At 39.4% G+C, this 1,781-nt stretch overlaps 1 protein-coding gene across 1 annotated transcript in view; it reads left to right on the top strand.

Annotated features, from left to right (window-relative positions):
* The first annotated feature begins 282 nt into the window (after window positions 1-282).
* LOC116397858 (eukaryotic translation initiation factor 3 subunit H) overlaps window positions 283-1,781 on the top strand; it is a 47,156-nt gene continuing 45,657 nt past the window's right edge. Inside the window, exon 1 of the mRNA XM_031873728.1 lies at window positions 283-456. Coding sequence (XP_031729588.1) covers window positions 355-456 — 102 coding nt within the window. The 5' untranslated portion in view covers window positions 283-354. The remainder of the gene's footprint in view (window positions 457-1,781) is intronic.

Genomic DNA, 1,781 nt, shown 5'->3' with positions numbered 1-1,781 from the left:
TATGTATGTATGTATGTATGTGTATATGTATGTATGTATGTATGTATGTGTATATGTATGTATGTATGTATGTATGTGTATATGTATGTATGTGTGTATGTATGTGTATATGTATGTGTATATGTATGTATGTGTGTGTATATGTATGTATATGTATATATTAGTGATATCATGTAAATTGGCAAATTAATACAATATATTTTTCTTATTTAACCACCAAACAGTTGAGTTATTTAAAGAGGCAACCTCAACTTAGCCCTTGTTTCTCTACGGACAGGAGAGCAGACGCATCTTTACCGGAAACGTCCGTCACGGAACTCTTTCCTCCCTTTTTCCGCGTGTTGCTGCTTACAGATGGCTTCACGTAAAGAGTCTACTTCAGCAGCTAGCGCCGTGATGGCTTCTACAAGCGGCACTTTGGACTCTCCCGTCAAACAGATCCAAATTGAGGGATTGGTAAGTGTTACTGCAGCGCTACGTGTTGAATGTCGGCAGAGAGACCGGGTCCTCAAGTGTTACCGGAGGTGGATGCTAGCTAGCTACAGTGTGAGCATCATCATGGCGGACAGATAATGTGAAGCGGTGTTCTGTAACGTATATTGCGGTTTATAACCTTAGCTGATGCCTGTAGTGTATATTGCGTTACTTAAACACATACTTTATTGACAAACAACCGGCTAAAGGCTAATCATAGGCTACCCGGTTTAAATTAGCTTTAGCTGCTGCGGAAACCAAAGAAGCGTTTAATGCTAAAACAAGGACCTCACTAGTTGTGTTTTATAGGAGCATCATAGGGAAACGATGCTGCTGTGTCGATTCTTGCTTCACACTCGCATAAGTCTGGTTTCTTACCAAAAAATAAGACTGAATATGAGGAATTTCGTGCTCATAATCCATACTCATTACGTTTAGCTACAGTCAGGCTACAGTCATTTAACTGTAGTAACTATAATAATATTTAATCATTCATTAATCATGCCTTGGTCGACTTTCCAAATGGTCCACGTGCCTTCTTTGAGACCGAAACTATTAAGTTTGATTTGGGCCTTCCGACTGACTAATTCTAGTTTTTAATCATATGAATTACTTTCCTGGTCCCAGAACGGAATCACTGATTCGAGTAACATTCAAACAACTGAATACAACAATGTAAATAATAATAAATACGTGTTCCCCACTCTACAGTTTGGGCAAAGAGGCGCTCTTAAGTCTAGGAACATTGTGGAATTTGCTAGCCCAGTTGCATATCTTGGGTTTTTGAATTGCTTATTGGTTCTGTGTGTTTCTGTGTGTCTCTAATATCTGACCAGTGACCTTTTTTAACAAGTACATTATGATGATACCTTTTTCGAATTTAATTTCTCCCAACCTGAATGTGTTAGTATGTTTCTTCTGTAGTACCTCAGTACATACAGTAGAGGACAAACTTGCGTCGCTGCCAGGCACCGATGTTCTCCCTCCTCCTGCCCGACGCTGCTCTGGACACAAAGCAGCTTATTTGGTGTTTCTGAACGCAGTTGCAGGACTTAAAGTTGCCAGCTGCTGCCTTCCTTTTATCTTGCTCATTAAAGCTGCCCTCGAGTCTCAGGCCCTAATTTCAAATCTAAATATTTCACCTCAATATGTATTATTTAGCTCTCTAATGAGTTTATTTTTCATCAACCAAACCTTTTTTTTTTTTTCTTTTTTTTTTACTCGCAGCAGTTTGAAAGTAACAAAACAGCCAGGATTCGTTGTGTGTGTGTGTGTGTGTGTGTGTGTGTGTGTGTGTGTGTGTGTGT

The sequence above is a fragment of the Anarrhichthys ocellatus genome, unplaced genomic scaffold, assembly GCF_004355925.1.
Source record: "Anarrhichthys ocellatus isolate YVR2014 unplaced genomic scaffold, GSC_Weel_1.0 scaffold74, whole genome shotgun sequence".
NCBI lineage: Eukaryota > Metazoa > Chordata > Actinopteri > Perciformes > Anarhichadidae > Anarrhichthys > Anarrhichthys ocellatus.
Note: the sequence above shows the minus strand (reverse complement) of the source record. Positions and strands in the feature narration are given on the sequence as shown.